Raw genomic sequence first — 22,486 nt, 5'->3', positions numbered from 1 at the left:
CCATCTAGAAAGCAGCTTTGTTACCATGGTGACATTTTTATTTTCCTCCTTTGGTTGGCTCAAAACATTAGCATTTCCAATTTTATTTTGTTGTTCAAAAGGCCAAATGTCGCTCAAGAAAACAGAAGTTTAAAGAAAGATAAATGAATACTCAAAAATTTCTAAAATAATTAAAATGACCATAAGGAAGAATAAATAAAAATGAGGTATTATTATATTGCCTACTGGCTTCTCTCATTGGGTGGCATCACTAACCTGTTTACCTTTCCTCCCCCTCCCCTCTCTTTTTTCCCTTAAATATCAACACTCAGCAACTTGAAAAGTACCAATTTGCGGGGGGTGGGGGGGGTGGGGGGGGGAGATTCATGAATCCTTAGGGTGCGATACAATTATAAATAATGAGTCCAGGGCTTCCCTGGTGGCGCAGTGGTTGAGAATCTGCCTGCCAATGCAAGGGACACGGGTTCAAGCCCTGGTCTGGGAAGATCCCACGTGCCGCGGAGCAGCTGGGCCCATGAGCCACAACTACTGAGCCTGCGCGTCTGGAGCCTGTGCTCCGCAACAAGAGAGGCCGCGATAGTGAGAGGCCCGCGCACCGTGATGAAGAGTGGCCCCCGCTTGCCGCAACTAGAGAAAGCCCTCGCACGGAAACGAAGACCCAACACAGCCATAAATAAATAAATAAATAAATAATTAAATAATAATAATAATAATGAGTCCATTTTCATGAAAAAGAATTCAAGCTCACCCTACAGCCATGGTGAGGGACCGGAAAGTGTAAGCTTTTCATGAACATTAGTGGTTGAAGAAGGGATGGAATAACAAACAGTGTGAGGGAAGAAAGGCAGACTGCACTTGAGTAGATTTCATGCATGTGTATGTTGCTGTTTTCCCTTAGGGGTGGGGGGAGAAGGGTACTTAGCCACCAATTACAACTATCACACATAAACAGAAATTAAAGTGACAATACTAGTAGTTGACACTTAAAATGCTTTTTTAAAGTGTTAAAATTTATTACATAACTGAAATATTTGGACTGGTTCTGAATAATGAATCTGATAAAGTCATATTACTTACTTTGTTCAGTTTTTAGATTCAAAGTAGAACAACCAAGTATTCAAACTCTAAGATTTAGTTCTGATTTGCCAGATCTAAGCAGCATTTAGTCTTGAAATATGATTTCATTAGTTTCATCTAACAGCAAGTTTATTTAAAAGGATCCAAAACTCTTAGAGCAGGTATTAGTCAGCCCTCAGCGAACTTCCTTTCCAGTCCTCTTTCATGAAGCCCGAATTCTGTTCAACCCTGTCCCAAGGCAGCTGCCATGGTAATTACCAGATATGATTCCTCTTCACGTCCAAAATTACAGCCCTTGTTAGTGGGTGGCCCCCAGGTGTACAGAGTCTTTAACCCAGAAGATATTTGAAGCACTTCAAAAGCACCATAAAACAAAATATACAAGTTGGGTAGAGTTAAGTGTTGTAGCAGAAATAATTCAAGAAATAGAGAAGTGACGATACTGAGCATCCCCCTGGGTAATTTTATGATTTTTCCAGAGTGGATTATGGTAAGTGTTACTATATAAGAATATAAAAAAGATTATGAACCATTCTTTCAAATAATTCTTTTGGAAGAATTATCTACATTTTGAGAAACAAATGCTTTTGAAATTCAAATGCCAGTTTAAACAAATAAACATTGAGCTCCTTTAAAACTGAAAAAAAAAAACATGTTGAATAAAAACTTTATGATGTAATATTTTTGCAAGAGATGAAATGCATTCTAATTAAGAACATTAGAGACATTAAACATGGGGATGAAAATGTCTGGTAACTAAGAGGGTCGGTTTATGGAGGAAAAGAATTAAACTGCCCTTGCCAAAAATCAGCTGGGGAAGGCAGGCCCCACAACCAGCCCCGCCCCTGCTAATTAATATTTGTTCTGCCTCAGTGATTGGTGGAGACAGCCCCACCCCCCCATCACTAATCCATTCATGCTCACCACCTGAGGACCAGCTATGCCCTAAAGATATTTATTCATCTGTTCGACAAACAAACAATTATAACATATTTTCTGGAATTAGGGCACCTGTTACATTTCACACAGCTTACACGCCTAGAGGCAGGTATCAATTAATACTGAACAAATTACTGCATCATAAACCCATAGAACAAAATTCCTCATTATTCTGTGATAAGGTAACTCTAAACAGGAAAATACATGGCAGAAACAAATACCTCTACAACGAAAGAAAAAAGCAAGCATAATGCTGAAACACTTAATTTTAAATTACCATCTTATTTTGGAAAATTCCAAGAGTTAAACATTAAATCCTTGAAAGGTATACTTTAGAACATTAAACTATTCCCCTACCACTCAACACCCAAAATGAAATATAATTACCACTGTGTTTATTTGGCTAATGGTATGGCCAACTTTATTGCTGAAACATACCCTATGGTATAAGATGTGTACTGTAAAATTCATTTATAGGACAGGACTGAATAACATAAGAAAACATCTACATTCCAAATGCCTGGGAAAAAATGCCTGGAGTGGTAGCTTTGAGATCCAGGGAAGTTAAATGACTTGCCCATTGACACACAGCTGACCTAGAGAGAGAAGAGAATCCTAATTCTATTACAATTCCCTTCTTACTCATCCTTGATTTGTCCTCCTGTACAGTTCCACCAAGAAGATAAGATTCTTGCCCTCAAGGAGCTAAGAATTTAGTGTGAGAGACCGATGTTGTGCTGGAGCATGGGGGCATCTAGGACACTACACCCTTAAGGCAATAGATGTACTTAATATATTTTAAAAACCCTACTTGGAGATGTATTTTTAAAAGCCTAGCTTAAGCAATATGTATGTTTGGAAAGTGAAGTTGGATTGCAAATACATCACAGTCTGTGTCTGAAGGCAAAAGGATACAAATAGAATTCTATTTATTGATGATCAGCATACATTTCTAAAAATTTTACTCCCCGATTATTGGTAAACTTCACTGAACTGTTTATCACCAACATGTACATGCAAACCTAGACGTCATTCTTCTACCCATTCTCTCATGATAAGAAAAAGACTCTTCCCAGTACGATTCAGCAGAAAGTCCTCTTGACACCACTGGGAAGCATGCAGAGACATCCAGAATATGGGCCATTCGTAGGAAGGCTGGCCCAGGTTCTTCAACAAATCAGTGGCACAGGAAAAATTTTAAAAGGAGGGAAACTCTTGCAAACCAATTATTTGAAATAATCGAAGAAGTCTGCTTATAGGCTCGATATTAGAAGCTATCAAGGCATTATGTTTATTAAGTGATTAAAGGCATTATGGTTACTAAAAAAATGTCCATTGTTTAGAGAAATGTGTTCATTTTAGGTAATGAAGTACATAAGGGTAAAACGCATGCTGGAATTTGCTTCAGAATATTTTAGCAAAGAAAGAAAGGAATCGATTAAAATGTGACTAAAAATCGATAGCTCTTATACCTTGATGTGAAGGATATGGAGGACCTTGGCACTATTATTTCTACTGCCGAGTATGTTTCAAATTTTTAGTAACACAGGAGGAGACTGAGCCACCCAGAAAGCTTTCCTTTGAGGATGGCAATGGCTGTGTGACCTTGGGCAAGGCCTCAACACCTCTAAACCTTTCCTCATATGTGATATGAATAATAAATCAATAAACCTTTCCTCACCACCTACCTTCACAATGAAATCTGAACTATGAGCTATACATGCTCAGAGATCAGTGGGGTTGACTAGGCAACTAGGGTCCACAGAGGTTAGAGTGGATAAACTGGAGTGTCCAAGTCACAGCCCTTAATGGCATACCTTCTTTTCTCAGATTACTGATGACTAAGGGGAAAATAGGAGCTAGTGCAAGCCCCACTACAGTTTAGTTTGTCGGTAGTGTTCGGGGTTTTTTGTTTTTTGGGGTTTTTTGATTATACCTTCTCTTTATAGTATTTTATGGATTTCAACTCTAGGCCTTTGTCTTTATATAATGTGTCCTTCTAAAGTCTCTAGGCAATTAATCCCACCAAGCTTTCTCACCAAGGGTTAAGATTACAAACCTTCCTATGTCACACAGTTGTTATGGGGGAAAGGGAGTGAGTGTTAAAACCGAAACTGCCTGGGCCAGTTACCCTCTCTTCTACTGGCCAACCTCTCCTCTTTCAAGTGGTTTCTTCTCTGCTTTCTCCCACACAGGACATGCAAGGGGTTAAACATATTAAAAGGCACACTCTTTTCAGACTGATATTCCTTTGCAACAGGAAAAAGAGGCAGAGGGGAACAAAAGCCAAGTCACACAGGTCACACAAGATCCTGGAACAGAACCCTTCACCATTAAGTCTTGATGTACAAAGTGAAGCGGCAAATAGAAGTAATCATTCTGTTAACGCAAGCTAAAAACCCACCTTCACCTGTAACACCCAACTAATGAGGCAAAAGTGCTTTCTTGGCCCGAATCATACACTTCAATTTGAACATAAAAGGAGCCTTAGTCTAATTTTCATTGATAAACCTTTATTGCCAACAGAGAATAACTGGAGAGACAAGAAGAAAAGCACCGTATCATGTTTTAGTTATCTACATAGAATAAACACCAAAATATAGCTACGACAGAATAAACAGGCATTGCCATAGATACAAATAATAAGCAGATCATTATGAAAACCCTTAAACAAAAACAAAGAATCCATGCAGGAGAGGGTTGGGGGGCGGGGGGGGGATATAGTATATATACCCACAGAAGAGCATTTAGCTTGAAAAATATCTATATGTACATTTTTTTAAAAAAGAGCACTATCCATACTTATACCAGCAAAAATTACAAAAGCTATAAAGTTCAGTATTGGTGGATTGTGTGGAAACATACTCAAATATTGCATATGGCATTTTTAAATGTTGCAGCGCTCTGGAGATTAATTTGGCAATGCACAAATCACTAAAAATGATCATACTCTTCGATGATGCATATGGCACTTTGGGGAAGACAATCCAACGAAATAATAAAAATAAAAACACCACCACTTAGAGGAAAAACAATGGACTTATGCTATATTTTACAAATAAAAAATGGCAAATCCCTCACAGGACTGACTTGAGGTTACTGCATTCAGGATAAAAAACAGGATACATAATATACATAAGAAGGACTTCGGAGGTAATAATAAGCACAATAATATCAACTTGGGAGAGGTCATGGAGCTAATCAATAGTTGGTGATAGTGAATTCTGCCATTTATAATCAAGTTGGTCTTGATTTTGGTGGCTAGTTTTTGCTAGAAGGTGTAGACATTTGGGGTGTAATGAGACTGATTTCTCAATCTCAGATTCCTACTAAGTTTTAGGCAATCTGGCCTTCACAGCTCTGAATCATGTTAGCCAATCAGGTGGAAACGGAGAGTGATGTGAGGAACCTAATGACCCCTCTTCACGAACTGGGACCTCCAGCAACTAGGAAACTCCTGGCAGCACGTGGGAATGTCTGCTCTCTCACCACTTGGGAGCCAACCCATTTCTACCCCTCAGCCCACAGGAGGGATAGGCAGTGGAAGCTTTCATTACCTCAGAAAATGCTTCTTTGGCTTCACTTATATCCTTTCAAAAGAAACCATAGAAGAAGTTAGAAAGTCCCCACTCAGGAAAGAGAAGTAGGAACCTATTTTGGGCTTTCCACCCTATCAGCTAAGGGTGAGAGTGGACCGTGGCCTGAGTTTCCTGCCATTTTCGGCCCCAAATCCAAGGCTTACTGTGGGTACACGTATGGGGACACTGGATGGCCGAGTAACAAGCAGGCGCCTCGGATCCTTACTTTAACAGCCCTAGAGCACACACCATTCTGGTTTCTCCTCACTAAATAAAACGATTCTTGGGCTCCTACAGTGCTTGTTCCTGTAGGTCCATATTTATATTCTCCATCCTTGTTGAAAAACTTCAGATACAGGTCTGTAAATAGCAGGCTTAGGAATGAACTTGGCTACTGGAGCTATAGAAAACAAGGTCAATAAAGCCAATAGCATTTGGTTTAGTGGTCACAGAACTTCCGAGAAAAGAAAAGGAAGAAAAAGGCCCAACATTTTAACAAGGGAATTTCTTTCATTTTTACTTGATACCTAAAGGTAAAGCACCTTAATTACCTGAATCTTTACAGTAAGTTTAAATTTATATTTTATAAGCTATTCTGAAATCTGCCCTGTTTAATAATCTGTAACGTCAAAAAAAACATTTTAAAGTGTCTCTCACAATTAAACCCATCCACAACCTTGCATAAATCAAAATTTTGCTACCATAACAAAATGTTACACTGGGGCTGTATAACATTGCCCACATCCTCATTACATGCAACACTAATTACTACCAGCAGATTCAGAATTTTCTGCACATTAGAGGCTTTTAGAGGAGCTATAAAAAATTTCAGGCACCATTAATTTAAATTTGTATTGAAATTTCCTTTTGACAGATGGCCAAAAATTACTTATTATTTAGAGTACCAGAGCTGCCTGTTTGCACATTAGAAGAGGAAAGGGAAAAATTAAAAGCAAGAAGGAAATTTATGTCACGTTCATTACCTGTTAAATGTTAAGGAGCATTATCCTGCATGAATAAATTATTTCATACAAGCCCGACTGCAGCTGCAGGCAACTGGCATGCTCCGGATGATAAAAACCATCTCTAGTCACACAGCAGACAATCATAAAAAGCCCCTCTTAACCAGGAACCACTTACGGGAGGATGAGGACGATCGATGGAACAAGCAACTAACTGCTTCTCTGAGCATCAGAGAACACATTTACAAAAATTAGTGAACTATTTCACCTTGCAAAGCCACAGGACAGCCCCAAACCTAACACAACACGACTTCAAATTCAAGAACGGTACCCAAAAAAATATCTATTTATAGCTACCAATCCATAATAAATCAAGGCAAAATCATCCGTCTCCATTTCCTTTTGTTTTTCCCCTGGCTTCCAAACTATGTAGATACTCACTCCCAGACTCATCCTGAATGATTATAGATGATTTCAAAATATACCCTACTCTGACGTGAGGGACTATAAAATGTAATTGACACAAAAGTGTGCACTGGAGTATAAATATTTTCACAGTCTTCTGGGAGTGGGGCATGAGAGGAGGCTTTTGTTTAGTTCGCTGGCCTGCCTGAAGGTATGTATTTATCATATGAAGCAGGGAATGTTTATGTTATTGGCCTCAGAATAACTAGACAGGCTTTCCAAGGGCTGCTACCAGCAAATCTTGGTCAATGCATCTACTTACTACTTCCTAAGTACATCTGTGTGGAATACTTACTACACTCTGATTAAGAATGCTTTTTAATTTAGGTACTGATGTTCATATTATACAACAAAGTACACAGCTGTAAATGCATAATTAAATAATTCAATGTGTGCAGTTCCAATTGTAAACGTTGACATTTCTATGGGTGTGCAGATACCCTTTCAAATTACAAAGATTCTTGAAGGGTAAAATAGATACATTTTATTTTCCACCATTTAATGACTTTGGGGAAAAAAAACCCCTACTTCCCTTTTATTATAAAAGGACGAGGAATAAAGAGGCATTCAAAGTGACAGCACAGGTGGTTTCAGGGGAAGATTTTAGTCTCCGTATACATAACTTCATTAAAAACTGCAAGAGAGGACTTTCCTGGTGGCGCAGTGGTTAAGAATCCACCTGCCAATGCAGGGGACACGGGTTCGAGCCCTGGTCCGGGAAGATCCCACATGCCGCGGAGCAGCTAAGCCTGTGTGCCACACCTGTTGAGCCTGTGCCCTAGAGCCCACGAGCCACAACTACTGAACCCGTATGCCACAACTACTGAAGCCTGCGCACCTAGAGCCCGTGCTCTGCAACAAGAGAAGCCACCGCCATGAGAAGCCCGCGCACCACACCGAAGAGTAGCCCCCGCTCGCAGCAACTAGAGAAAGTCCGCGCACAGCAACGAAGAACCAATGCAACCAAAAATAAATAAATAAATAAATAAATTTAACAAACCAAAAAAAACTGCAAGAGATGTAACTGCCTATGCTCCAAAACATTCAACTGTTGTAAAATACAAGAAAAGGAATTCACAGCATCTGTGCTTTGGCCAATGCTTGAGAACTGCCCTTGCTTTCTAATCTATACAAAATACAACAGCATGTGTAATACAATTATCCACAATACAGTAGCATATTTACATTGTGCCTGGCTCAAAAGTTACCAGGCAATTTCATATTTTACTCATTTTCTGCCGTGGTAGCCTGTTTTTCTTGTTTGCTTACTATATAAATTCAGGCATCCTTATTATACCCCATTATGGTATTACACAAGCACATCCAAATCATCAGGCCCTAACTACTTTTCCTCTTTCCCTACAACTTCTCTATAAAGAGATAGAGAAGGCAGATAAGACAAATGCAAAACCTAAGGAGAATAACTTGCTATACTGGAAAACAAGATGTCATTAAATTAAAAAAAAAAAAAATTCTTTCTGGTGAAGAAAAATGCTCTTAAATGTTTTGATAAAGAGTTTCGTAGGATGGAACTGTTTCCCAAAATGTTTATTTCCTTAAAAACCAATTTTTTCCCATTATTATTCACCTTATAGCCAAAGCTTAACTGAAGAAAAGCCGTTATTCTTTTTCACATGGCAAAGACATAATAAAAAGAGCAATGCAAGCCAGATCTTATAACTCAATCTTGGTCTATAAATCTGATTCTGATAGAGAAATGGGACCAATAGCTTAAAAAATCTCAAACGCACAACTGAAAGCAATACAAAAACGCAGTTTACCACTATTTGGTACAGCCCACCAAATCATCCTGTAAATCTCAAAGAATCCATTGCTACATTTATTCAAATCATTGAGAGCCCCCTTTTAAGCCATTCCTTCATCTGTAATTTTGAGTCCTACCTTGATGGAATCTCTGTCTACAGGCAAAACAGCAGCAAAGGCAGAGCAAATGGGAAGAAGGAAAAAAAAGAAAAGTACCAGTTAGTTTACATAAAATCATACATTTGTCAAATTTGATCTCTGCTAAATAGTAAATGGCACAGTTGTCAACTTTGCTGTAAAGTTAATTATTGATATTACTTGACCAGATCCACAAAGCGCCAATTTACCTTTGACACAATTTCAGAAACCAAAGCTGTATATTTGTGTTATTTATACTCCTTACTGACTTTTCCACTTATAGAAGTGTTTATAGACATGCCTCAGCTCTGGACCATAGCACTAAGATAACTGAATGATGCATAGTTCAGTGTTTCCAACATCAGAGATGGGAAATTTATGTTTATGTGATAAAAATCATCTACCCAAGATTATAATTCATGGTAATGACACTGAAACAAGAACAGATATGAGGTTTTAATTATAACCACACCCTTTCGACCAATGAACCACCCATGTACTACGTCAATTCCCACAAAGGAATGCTGGGAGAGACTTTCATTTGTTTTTCTGCCATTAACTAATAAAAACTACTAATAAGCACCATACAAACATAAGAGTCACATCAAAATGTCTCTGCACCATCATCTATTTTAGTGGAGGGAAGAAACCAACCTAGAAGGAGCACAACTGGCCTTACAATCAATTATTTACGTAAACAGCTGTTGTTCTTACAGGCAGAGATGAGTTCATTTCATGCTTCTAAACAGACTGGGTGAAAGAGGTACTTAAACCAACAGATTTCATTAATTTGGGCTGTACTTTCTCAATTACTAAGACGACTGAAATTGTTTTCTTACCTGCAAGATTCTCACTGCATTATATGTGATTTATAAATAATAATTGAGTCTGTCAAATGAGTAAATGATCAGTAAAATCTTTCCCCAAAATAGATTTGGTCAAAATTAGCTATTACTGCCACTCACTACTTCAAACACAGGGCACTGTGGCACTTCATTACTGATTTAGACCTGGGGAACTTAGGGGGTAGAGCAAGGGATCAGAGGCAATAACCAGGAAATGCGTCTCCCCGCCCCTTGCCTTTGGGAAGCACATTAACTCTTGCCAACCACTACGGTATCATTTGGCAAAAGACTGCTTCCAATCATTAATTTACCTTCCAGGCGAAATCCTTTGTTTAGTCGCTGGTAAAACGAAATCCAGAAACAAGAATAAACAATGACATCCAGACCTACCCTCAGCAACAGGTAGGTAATGTCAGACTGACATCCCGAGAAAACTGCTTACCTCTTTGGTGATCATTGTCATGGTGCTTCTTCTCATCTTTAATTGGAAGGTGAGACTGGCCTCCCAGGGCACTGGAGAGGGCCAGAAGGCCGGCACTGCTACCAATGGGCGGGATGGCAGGGGGCTGCAGCCCCGAAGGGTGCGGGGTCAGAGGCACTGGCAGACCATGTCCATGTGATAAATGCTGGGCCTGGAGTTGTTGCTGCTGTGAGAAACGAGACAAAGATATTGAACTTGTTCCCTATATCCGAGACAGCCCCCAACAACAAAAGGAGAGGAAAGAGGTGCAAAAAGATCCTGGAAAGCCCAGCACCCGTGAAGGAAAGATTTATTCTTTACATATATATATATATATATATATAAAAGGGGAGGAGATGAATAATAGAGAAATGCTATCTTTTTTACTTGGATTTGGTGGTTTTGCAATGCACTATAAATAACCTAATTTTTAAATAGTGAAACTAAGTTACTTTTAATAGATGAAATTAGATTTAACAAAGCATCTGTATTTTGGTCTCCAAAACATAATGCCTCACTATCATACAACTCTAATCAAAACATATACGTGACTAACTGTTAAAGCAGTTATATTGAAGAAAAAAAGCTTGAAAATTGAGAAAATTAGTGTTAAACAGTTCTCCCAGAACCACTGCACAGCATGCGGCGACAGTTAATTTGAAAGAGAAAACCTGAATTAACAACCCAGAAAAGGAAACTGGTTGCAGCCACCGTTTTAAGCCCTTTAAGTGTCCTCAGCGGTACTTGAGCAAATTACTAAAGAAAATCTAATGTAGCAAGGCTTGGGTCCTCCTGTAGGCTTGCTCAATAATGCTGAAATAATTGGGCACTCTGTGCACGTTTAGTGATGCTCGAATGGAAAGCCAGAGGCCTGCCCTTGTACTCTTCTCCAGCGGCCGCCTCTGTGTTGTGACAGGTTTATCTGAGTGGGACTGTGACGCATGCACCAGTAACTGTACTGACAAGAGTTTAAAGTCATTTTTACCAGCACACTGGCAGCACATGGAGAAAGCCCTCGAGAGGCCAGAAGGGGAGTGCGTGACCTCAGCTGAGGCCGCAGCAAGCTGGGCTCCAGGGAGCGAGGTGGGCAGGCCTTGCTGCCTCTTCCAAGGGGGGGGGGGGGGTGAGGGGGTGAGGGGTGGTGATGGGAGGGTATTCCGTTAAATATATCCCTCAACAGGGGCCCCACGCCAACCAAGACCCTGCTTAACGATGTTCCGTGAGAGCAAGTGCTGAGAAATGCTCAGACCAACTTCTGTAGTGACTACATTTTAATTAATACCTTTAGAATCACTTTTTAGGCCTATCCTGGGATAGCTAAACAGTCCCTTCTATAATCTTCTTTCCAAGTAGGACGGCACAAAATAGGTTTCTCAAAAATGTGTGGGGTGGCACGTTCTGCTCCCCTTCACTGGTAAGAAGCATCTTGAAAAATATTTCAAAGAAAAACGTGAGGTTTTTTTTTTCTCCTCCCCAAATTACTTTTACTTCCCTTCTCTACCCCTCGGTATCTCTTCCTGCGTCTGACAATAAACGTCCAAAGGTAGCACTACTTAGTTCTTCTCTCCAATTGACCTGCACCTACTTTCTGGCTACATGCACTTAAAGTACAGTCAATAAAATAGTACTAACACTTTTAAGACAACTTTACATACATAAAATGGCAAATCGGAGCAGTAATAAAGACACTCCACCAACCAATGCCCACCCTAAAGTCCTGCCAACGTGCTACCTAAATGGAGAGTTCAAAATAATGTCGTCCTTCATTTGAGTGGCCAAAATCACGTTCGTTAACTCTTTATGTACTGTTACTTAGTTGTGACCAAAACACACGAGCACACAATAGTTTCTAAACATGTAGAAAATAGGTCCATGAAGAAACAAGGCCTTCAGCTAAATATATGGCAGATTTATTTCAAGTCCTTGTTCTACTGAAATAGCCAGAAAAGTGCTCCAATTCTCCTTCTACTCTATATCCCCTAATACTTCATGTGCGTGGGTCGGGCATGTAGCCACTTTCTATCTCAGATCAGAGTTCAATCAGCAAGCATTTATTAAGAGTCTGCAGATGTCCCTCTTACCACCTTTCCTAGACTCTAAGCTCTGTGAGAGTCTGCATCCGACACACACCCTAGCTAACTGCAGGCGCTGAGACGCTCATATAATATCTGAGCAATTAAAAAATATGTCTATTTCATTAGATACGAAAAAAAAAAACCCTCAGCCAAAAGCAATACTTTCAGTGGCCCAGGTGTTTCCTTTATTTTTGTCTCATAGGACCAAAAATAAGCACGAACAGCCTCATTTTCCTGTCCATCCAGAACTTTCCAAAGGCAAAAAACATACCCCTAGTCTGTAGCACATGCCATTCATAGTGAAGACTTCCTGGGTTCCTTACTTGTACTCTATTCTACCTCAAAATAGCTCTAACACTAATCTTCTCCTATTCTCCATTGTGCCCGTCTTAAAGGAGGATCCCTTTCCCTTCTAAGGACCAGACTCCTCCCCCCCGCATCATCTTTTCTTCCCTTCTCCCTTCGTTGCTCCACCAATTCTCCAACTTCCGGTCACCCCCACGTCCACCAGACAGGTGGTTCTGTCACTGATTTTGCTCTTCTGCTTGCAAGCCTAATTCCAGCACCTCTAGCATTGTGTTTAAGACGAATTGCCTACCTAACACTAAGAGAACTTGAGGCAGCACTTTTTCAGGAGGGGAAAAAAACCACTATATTTTAATCACATTCTGTGTCCTCCACTGCCCCTAACACAGTGCCTTGGCACATAATTGGCACTTGATAAATGTTTGTTAAATTTAATTAAATTAACCTTCTTTTGCCCTCTTCAGCTACTGGTCTGTGTGTGTGTATGTCTCTCTCTCTCTCTATATATATATATATCTCCTTGTCTATGGAGAGCCAAATTTCTTTAAAAACTAGTGTAAATTTGCAGTCCCCAGTTCTTAACAACCTCCTCCTGTAGACAGACAGACACACACACACACACCTTACTCCTTAACCCCCTGTCATCTGGACTCCAGGCCCACCAATCTCAAAAAAACTGATGATGATTCAGATAGCTATTTTTTCAAGATGTCACAGTCATCTCTCTGATACACCTCAGCCAGAGCCAGCATATCCTCCTTAGGAAACTCTCCTCCACCTGCTTCAGGAACACTACAGTGATCGCCACAGCCTCTCTTTAGTTCTCTCTCTGAATGCTGCTGTTAGATTTCCTTCTCGGCTTTTCCTTGTTTACTACAGAGGTAGAGTCCTAAACCTTTGGCTCCTTTCCCATGCTCCAGTAGCCCTGGTCTAACTTCTTGCCAGACCAGTCTACTTGGCAGTTCAGCATTACCTGAAAATGAAATGCTTAACACAAACCCTTAAGTAACTTCCACTGGCTCAAGTTATCAGTCACCACTGATTTGTTTTCCTTCTGTGCTCCTATATCCATCATCACCAGATCCTGTCAAATCTCAATTCCAGCATATTAGTCAGACCCTCATCATCCCATACTTTGATTAGCGCAAGTCTCCATTAGCTCATTTTGACTGTAATGAACCCACCCTGCATCATCACTGCCAGTATTTTTTCCTCAATTCATGGCCTCTCCTGTCTCTTAGAACAACCTCTCCATTACTTATCTAAGTTGTACTCACCCATCCTGCTCAGCTCATGTTTCACCTGTTCTGCAAAGGCCTCTCCAAACGTGCCATGTGTCTACTTACAGGACGCCCTGTATCATTCATTGGCACAGGCTGCCTCATAAAGGTACTGTCACTCATCTTTTTACGGATAAGAAGACCTTGACCTGCCAAAAAGATTGTGACCTTCTGGAGAGAAGAGACCACCCTCAGGACTCTTTGTACCCCTGGCACCTGGCTCACCACTATTTAGTCATATGGCCATATATTTAAAGCTTTTGGTAAATTAAGTTTCTACTAAATAAAAGAGAGTTCCTATATATTCTTTACCCAACTTCCACTAATGTTAAAATGTCTTACCTACCCATAGAATTTATCAAAACTAAAAAAAAAAAAAATCTTACATGCCCAATTTACCAAAACTAAAAAATTAACATTGTACATTACTATTAATCAAACACAGACTTCATTCAGATTTCTCTTGTTTTCCATTAATGTCATTTTTCTGTTCCACAATGCCACACTGCACTGAGAGGTTTTAATTTTTCACTTGCTTTTATACCAAAATTATAAAGCCCTTCCAATGATTTTATGAATAACAACATCCAAATTACAATAGTATCGTTAAACAGAATATGCCTGGAACTTAGGAGAAAGAGAGAAAACAAATGAGAGGGGACAACCATAAACCCATTTTACAAGTCATCCACTATACGTACAAAATATCAAACAAAAAAGCACACTCAGGGCATCCTGTAGAAAGGAGCAATTTTTAGCAAGTGTTTAAAATATAAAACTATCAGATAAAAATGAGGTTAAGTAAGTTACCAAAAGGTAGATGATAAAAATATAAGACAGATATACTGAAATACTTTAGTAGGTTTTTAAATATTTACATCAAGCAAATCACTTTCTGTATTTAGTGGTCATTTTTAAATTTCTTTGTAAGTTTTCTCCTTAGAAACTATCCTAGCAGCACAGTGACAGGTATAATTGATAATGATTACTGGTTAGTCAATAAAACCAATGTATTAGAGACCATCTTCTTTACATAAAAACAGTAAGTCACCAACAGCTAAACTGAACTTTACCCTTTACTCCATCAAAAAAAAAAAAAAAAAGGCTTTATCAAATTACAAATAACATTCAAGAATTCAAAATTAAAAAGAATCTCTATCAAGGACTCTCATCAATAGAGAAAAACTTATAGCAGATTCCCTGGAAAAGGACTCAGGTTTCTCTGGATATTATTCAAGGAGCTGGGGTAGCATAACCTAATGGACTTCCCTATAGTACAGCAAAAGCTTGTGGATGTTTCCCAATAGCTTTACTGTCCTCTGATCTCCACCCTGTCTGTGTTAATTACACAGCAATTAACCTGCAAAGGTTTACTTTATCCTATAGTCACCAAAGAAACATAAAAACCTCTTGCTTTCTGAAGACAGAGAGAAAGGAAATGGATCTTAAGAGTACACCAGTTCAACCCTGATTTATTATTAAAATAATTTAAGATAAATCACCACTCTAATCACAAAGCAGCAGGTTAAAAAATGCTTACCTTATAAGGAAAAAAGAAAACGATCAAGCCAAAAAAATAAAAAGAGGAGAGCATAGACTGCAGTACCACTTAAACATTAAAATAAAATACACTCTATGTAACCATAACTGAAAAAAAACCTACTGAGAAAGATACATATCTTGAAAAATTTCTTCTGACTGGGCTTCCTAGGCCATTACTATCTTGGGTGCCTTATTTAAAAAAAAAAAAAAGAAAAAGAAAAGAAAGAAAACACTCTCATATCAAACCAGGATACAAAATAAAAATCTTTTTTTCTTTTCCCTTGATGGGCCATTCAAGAGAATAAACATTAAAATGGAGTGAACTTTAAACTTAGGCAAATAAGTACTCCATTAAGGTAATTAATTTAATTCTGAAAAATAGCCAGTAATTAGTTCTGAAAATACACAGCAGTGAGGTAGTAAATGCAGCTTCAATTCTGTTAATAGGTTTTTACTGGAGATTCTGTAACAAAGAATTATCTCCTCACAGTTTCAAGTTTGGAATGAAGGGAGAAAAGAACCACTAGAGAATCAAGTTCATAGGAAATGTCTTTTGAAATGTCTATCTGCCAGCAAAAAGAGAAATTCTTTTTAATCAAATGTCCCCAGCTGCTTGATGACCAGGGCTTGACTGGTCAATGACCAAGCAGGAAGCAGGGTGAGTGCAGAAGCTTAATCCACACAAATCCCTAGCAACTCTGCACAACTCCAACTGGAAACCAAGCAGAGGTTTTCTTGTCCACCACCCTTCATTTCTACTATGCTATCAACAGAATCCTCCAAAAAAAAACAAAAAAAACAAAAAAGCTTCATTCTTAGAAGCAATGACACCCCAGTAGCCATGAGCACACTTACTAACAGGGTGTGACAAATAGGACAATGGGCCCACTTGAAGGGGTCCTCACTGGCAAAACTTGAGACAATTCAAGCATCGTAAAGAACAGTAACTGTAGTAGATTACAACATAATTTTAAACCCAGTTGCCAGGAGTGGAGTCCACGGTACCACAAGAAAACAGGTGGAGCTGTGGGACATGCCACGAGGCCAAGGACTAGAAAATGGCTCTTCCAACCAGCTGGCCAAGCTAGGTGCACTGAACATGTGTGCCTTGATCCAAGCAGGAGACATTATTCTAGGGGACGAGTAAGGGAGGGAGCAACAGACCCAGGAGCTGGGCAAGAGAAGGCAGCAGACTCTGAAATGAAGCAGCAAGCACAGAAAAGGGCCCGGAACTGGGCTGGTAACTACAGTCCTCGGACCGTGAGGGTGCGCGTTAGGAGGGACCCTGTCTGTGTGGGCTGGGCTGAGTCTGAGAAAGGAGATCCTGGATGATACGTGGGGATGCAACATCGTGAAGTGACATCAGAGCTACTGTCTGGAATCCTTACCATCTCTGTGAGCAAGAGCAGGTCACTTTACGATTTCAGACCTCAGAGTTCCTTCATGTAAAAAGTGGAAAGGGTTATAAAATCTACCTCCCCAAGGCTGTTGGGAAAATTATGAGATAGTGCATATAAAACCCATAGCGCAGTGCCTGGCAAATAATAAACACTCAATAAATGGTTGCTGCTATTATTGGAAAAAAGTATCCAGAAGTCTATACCCACACACACACTCACTCACGGAAAATGAGGGGAAGGAGGAAGGGAGGAAGGCAGGAAAAGCTCTTCTTTACAGAAGAACATTAATTTAAAAGGAAAAAGAATTTAGAATTTACCACTTCATTACTCCAAATGTATTAACAGCGTCAACAAATATTAAAACCACTGGGTAAAATGTTGTTGGGGAACAGGTTATTCACATGTCAAAGTATCATCCCAGATTACTAGCTTCGCCAACAATGTGATACAACTGGGAAATACACAGCATCACCCAGGTACACAACATCACCAAGGTAGTGTTTTTACTAAAAATACTTAACCTGAATCTAAACATCAGAAAACAATCAGACGAGTCCAGGTTGTAGGGCAGTCCACCAGGCTGGCCTGGAATCTTCAAAATGCCAAAGTCATAAAGTGAAATCGCTTGGGGACTGTTTCTTGGGGGTGTGAGGGAAGACTGAAGAGACAGCACAACAAAGCCACTCTTGAATGTGAGTACCAGATTAGGTGACAACTGCTACGAAGAAAGACGAGCTCTCAAGGACTTTCTGTGGACAACTAGAGAAATACGAATATGAACTATACACTGGATATACGGAGGTCGTAACTGTATCATGCTTATACTGGAAAACTGTTTATAGAAGATGCACACTGATGCTTTAAGGGGTGAAATATCATGTCTCCCTGCCTCTTACTTTCAAACAATTTGGCACACACAAAGTATATATCTGTCTGTATGTATACACATTACAAAGCAAAAGTGACAAAATATTAACTGGTGAATCTAGGTGATGAGTACACAGTGTTTGTTTTACTATTCTTTCCACTTCCCTGTAGTTGTAGAGGTGGGGAAAATAGGATGTGCCCTTCTAGACAGAAGATTGGGAGTTCTTGCTTTGAACAAATATCTCTAGCAAAAGCTAAAAGTTAAGTGAATCCATAGAAAGAAGCAAGACCATAAAAAAGAACAAAGGAAGGAACTTTACAACCTAAGCTTATCTGTAATTCCTTCCTGATGACTTAAAACATGAGATTTACTGCAGGGGAAAGACCAGCATTTATAGCAACCCAACAAAGATTATCACTGCAAGGATAAGTTCCTCACACTAAAACCAGAGATCTCTATGGTCCTGAAGATCTCTGGACTGGTCTTTAAGGGGAAGACAGGTAACAAGCGAAGAAGCAAATTCCATGAGTCCTGTGCCAAGGATTCCACTGTCTTAACTTGCAGTTTAACTCACAAAGTAACAACAGCAAGAAAAGGACAAAAGTCCCCCAAACCTGAGTTATTATATTAACATTCCCATCAGAAATCCTATTAGAATTTTTTCTGAATTGGTCCATACTTTACTAGAAGTATTTCTAAGCAAATTAATAATTTTCCTGGAGGCTTGTTTAAACTATTTAATGAATTTTTTGAAGAGATTTTAACACATTATCTTACTGAAACCAAGGCTTCTATTTTGTGTTGTAGTCATTAAAGTTACCAAGCTAAGGGATCCTGCTCAGAAAAGCTCTCTTTAGTTACTTCACAGTGTTCTTTAAAAGTAAAGCTGCATCTAAAAAGCCTATCTACTTCAGATTCTTCAGTAACACTGCAGTTGACCTTAGAACTTTAGAAGTAGAATGAACCTCAGATGACAGCTAGATGAGTTGCTTTCCAACATTTCGACCACAACTCCTGTGTGTGAATGTTGTATATCTGCATAGAATAGACAAGTAAATGAAACAAAAGTTTAACAAATACCAAATACTATGTGCGGCACATTTTTATATTTTCTATTCTCTTCTTTTTTAAAATAAAAAATGTTGACTATTGATTTCACTGCATAGTCATGAATCTAAGGAACTGCAATTTGAAAAACACTGAACCAGGCTGTGATACTGTGATTTACAATAAGAAATATATATTTGGTCTTAGTTCACAGTTCCGGGCACAGGGCTCCAAAAATTCTAGGAATTTCCTAAGTGAAGAGAGCAATAAAAGGTGTCTTTTTTTATGTTAATGACGTGACTTTCGGAGGGCACTTGTGGTTGGGAGCCGGTTGCTAGGAGAACCAACCACATGACCAGAAGGTTGGCCCTTTCAGTCCCACGCACCAGACCTTCAGGGAGGGAGGGGAGAGGGGCTGGAGAGTTGAGTTCAATCACCAATGGCCACTGTTTTAGTCAGTCATGCATATGTAAGTAAACCTCCAGAACAACCCAAAGGACAGGGTTTGGAAAGCTTCCAGGTCGGTGAACACAGGGAGATTTGGGGAGAGTAGCGCACTTGGAGAGGGTGTGGAAGCTCTGCACCCTTTCCCCATACCTTGCCCTATGTATCTCTTCCATGTGACTGTCCCCAAGTTACATCCTTTTATTAAAATACAGGTAATTTGGTAAGTTACATGTTTCTCCGAGTTCTGTGAGCCGCTCTAGCAAATTAATCAAACTCAAGGAGGAGGTTGTTAAAAACACAGATGATAACCTGTATTTGGGATTGGTGTCTGACGTGCAGGGAGGGGCGGCATTCCTGTGGAGCTGAGCCCTTAACCTGTGGGATCTGATGCTATCTCCAGCTGAATTGTACGACACACCCAGTTGGTGTCAGAGAATTGCTTGGCGATCTGGCAAACTATACCACATTGGAATTGGGTGCAGAATTTTACAGGCCAACAACTGCATATGTGAGGCACAAAGTAAAAGTCAGTGGGAAATTGTATCCGCATCAAGAATGGAACCCAAGTCCTCACCATCCAGCCCAGTGAAGTACCTGCTGCCCCATCAGGACCTTTCTTAACTAGGGAGGTCTTAACACAATTGGTAAGTAATCGTTCATTCATAAGAATCAAGAGACAGCACCTCTGAAGAAGTGACCTCTGAACTAAGACCTGAAGGATGAGAATGAGAGCACCTAGAGCTGCGAGAAGAGAATCGGAGATGAGAGAAAAGCAGGTGCAAAGGCCCAGATAGGGAAAGGAGCCTGCAGTGACCAAGGAAGAAAAAGAAGTCTGGTGGGAACTCAGTGAACAAGGAGGAAGTGGGGTCAGATGCAACATTATGGGAATCAGATCATAGACAGAAAGGGCTTTACACTTTCACTTAAGAACAATGAGAGCTTTAGGCAGTGGTGAGTTTGTTGTTGTTAAGTTTGAACTTTTAGTTTGTACAAAACTGGTAAAAACTGGATAATTATTTGTTGGCTATATGTGTTAACAAATACCTTCTCTCAGTTTCTGGCTTATCTTTTCATTTTCTTTAAGATATCTTCTGATGAACAGACTCTTTTAATTTTAACTGAGTAATATCTTTTTCTTATGGTTTGAGCTTTCTGTGACCCATTAAGAAATACTTCTCTACCCCAAGATAAAAAGTCTTCTTGGTTGTTTTTCTTCTCTGAAAGTTTTAAAGTTCTGTCTTTTTATACTTTTCAGAATGACTTCTGCATATGATGAGATAGGTGGATCCAATTTCATTTTTTTCCACAAAAATAACCTACTACCCCTCCAGTGTCCATCTTTTTCCACACTGATCTGCCTGCCCCTCTGACATACATAAGTCGATCAATTTCTGAGTACTTTATTCTATTTCATTGGCCTATATAAAGACATTATAGTAAGTATTTTGAGCTAGAGTATTACATAATCTAAACATTTTTAAAGTTCACATGGTATGTGGAGACTGGATCTGAGAGCGGCCAGGATGAAAGGAGAGACCAGCGAGAAGGTAATACAGGGATTCAAACCAAAAAATAATGACTTGGATTAGGGCTGTGGCAGTACAAGTTGCAAAGAGTAGAAGGAGTTAAGACCTATTTCGGAGATGGCACCGAAAGACGTGGTTATGGAAGGAGAAGGGGGTGAGAATAACTGGAAAAATCGAGATACCTTGCAAAGATGGGCCCCAAGCAACTGGGTAGATGGTTGTACTACTTACTCAGATGGGTCAGAAGAGAGGAGAAATAGGCCTACAAATACAATCTTGTTTTACAATTTTTTAATTAATATTTTTATAGAGTAGTTTTAGGTTCACATTTATAGCTTTTTTAAGATTAGAAAAGTTTTATGAATAACGAAGACAAGCAGAATGGAAAGAAATTGAAAGTCACGCATAATCCTACCAGCCAAACAAAACTATAATGTTGATGAGCCCATCCAGCATTTTTTCAATGCATATATAAGCATTTTTAAACAAAAATAACATCATGCTGTCTTGTTAAATGCTTCCTTTCCTATTCAGCATATCAAAGAACATTTTCCCATACCCCTAAATAAGGCTTTGACTATATCACTCCTAATGGCTGTACAATACATGCCACTGTATAGATATGAGAGTTCACTTAACTAGTCTCCCAACTGGTTAAAGGTTAGGCTGTTTCCAATTTTGAGATATGTATGGAGAGTCACCATGGTTTAGCAATGTATCACTTAAGACAGTTCCTCTGCAAGTTACAGAATACCCAAATAAAAGTGGCCTAAATAATAGGGGTTTTTATTACTCGCACAACAAGTCCAGGCTCGGCTGGATGGCGGCAGTATCAAGGCTCTGGGTCAGCATCTCTGGTTCTCCTGACCTCTCTCATATCCCATGTCCCCCAGGATGGCTGCTGCAGAACTGAACATTAACTCATCCTCACACAACCATGGTCAAGCACGGAAAGAGGGCAATTTTCTCTTTATGGGTCTTTCGTTAAGGAGACAAAGGCATTTCTTTACATCTCCTTGACCTGGACAGGGTCACATGCCCACCGCTCATCTGTGAGGAAGGCTGGACAGAGCACCTGGATGTTTTAGCCACAGTAGGAGGTAGGTTCAGCCTGCAAGAAACAACCAACAAAGCCTGCCTTGACATTACCTTTGCTCGTGGGCCATCTGAGGATATGAGTTGAAAGGAACCCCAAAACAGCCTCTGAGTTTTCAATCCAGGTAGACAGCAGCTTAAATTGTTCTCCTGCCCTCAACAGTTTCTTTTCCCAGATATTAACTTATACAGAGCTGTGTCTATAAATTGCTTTGGATCAACCCAGAAACATCTGGGAAAATAAAAAAAAATACACGACTGCCACTTTGCTTCGGGATCACAGTGGCACTGTCCCTGTTAGTCACAGAAGACAACCTGAGCACCAAGATAAACTCTCCCCCTTTATCGGAATCTACCAAGGGGAAAAAAATGCATGAGAATCACAAAGGCAGAATAGCCACGGAGCTGCCTTCAAAACGATTCAAGAACATGCCATTAAGTTTTACTTAAAGGTTTGGGGCACGGGGTTAGCTCTAGCTCTTGCTTATTAGGTCAACAGCATTATTTAAGTTTGCAATATTAATATATCCCATGAAGTAGTGTTATTCACAAGTAAGATTTTCTCAAGATGGAGAAATGAAGAAAAAGTACAGTTTATCATAAGAGAATAAGATAATTTATAATTTCAAGAACAGGACTCCCCCAAATGTATTGGCAATCCCTGTGCTTTAT

The 22,486-nt window shown here is 39.6% G+C and overlaps 1 protein-coding gene across 10 annotated transcripts in view; it reads right to left on the bottom strand.

Annotated features, from left to right (window-relative positions):
• Positions 1-22,486, bottom strand: part of TLE4 (TLE family member 4, transcriptional corepressor) — a 147,390-nt gene that overhangs the window by 65,468 nt on the left and 59,436 nt on the right. For 5 of the 10 annotated variants that reach the window (XM_082401436.1, XM_082401441.1, XM_082401437.1 and 2 more), the window contains 2 exons: positions 10,211-10,412; positions 8,924-8,940 (listed from right to left, as the gene is read on the bottom strand). In XM_082401436.1, the coding sequence (XP_082257562.1) occupies positions 8,924-8,940; positions 10,211-10,412 (219 nt within the window). Of the gene's footprint in view, positions 1-703; positions 5,995-8,923; positions 8,941-10,210; positions 10,416-22,486 lie in introns of those variants that run through there. The other 5 variants (XM_082401435.1, XM_082401440.1, XM_082401438.1 and 2 more) reach the window with 2 other exon arrangements.

This window comes from Balaenoptera borealis (assembly GCF_965194805.1).
Source record: "Balaenoptera borealis genome assembly, chromosome: 8".
Classification (NCBI taxonomy): Eukaryota; Metazoa; Chordata; class Mammalia; order Artiodactyla; family Balaenopteridae; genus Balaenoptera; species Balaenoptera borealis.
This window is presented reverse-complemented; position numbering and strand designations above follow the sequence as displayed.